The sequence below is a fragment of the Cariama cristata genome, unplaced genomic scaffold (genome assembly GCF_000690535.1).
Source record: "Cariama cristata isolate BGI_N322 unplaced genomic scaffold, ASM69053v1 scaffold25289, whole genome shotgun sequence".
Taxonomy (NCBI): domain Eukaryota; kingdom Metazoa; phylum Chordata; class Aves; order Cariamiformes; family Cariamidae; genus Cariama; species Cariama cristata.
In genome coordinates, this window is record NW_009634426.1 from 11,271 (window position 1) to 11,506 (window position 236).

At 68.2% G+C, this 236-nt stretch overlaps 1 protein-coding gene across 1 annotated transcript in view; it reads left to right on the forward strand.

Annotated features, from left to right (window-relative positions):
* Positions 1-155, forward strand: part of LOC104167039 (olfactomedin-like protein 2B) — a gene marked incomplete at both ends in the record, with an annotated part of 10,718 nt that extends 10,563 nt beyond the window's left edge. Inside the window, one exon of the mRNA XM_009707160.1 lies at positions 70-155. Within this exon, the coding sequence (XP_009705462.1) occupies positions 70-155 (86 nt within the window). The remainder of the gene's footprint in view (positions 1-69) is intronic.
* Positions 156-236: the final 81 nt, after the last annotated feature.

Here is a 236-nt window from a genome sequence, read left to right on the forward strand (position 1 = left end):
GGGCAGAGGAGCCACAGGGGACTTGCTCCCACTCGCTGTAGGACTGATGCCTGTGCCTGTGTTTGGCAGCGGATGAGCTGTTCAGCGGGGACAACACGGTGGACCTGCTGATTGAGGACCAGCTCCTGAGGCCCAGCAGCAGGGCGGGCGAGGGTGTGAGGAAGCCCTCCCCAGTGGGATGGCCACCCACACCCGGCAGCGACCCCACCACCCCGCCAGCCGCCGACACTGCCGCG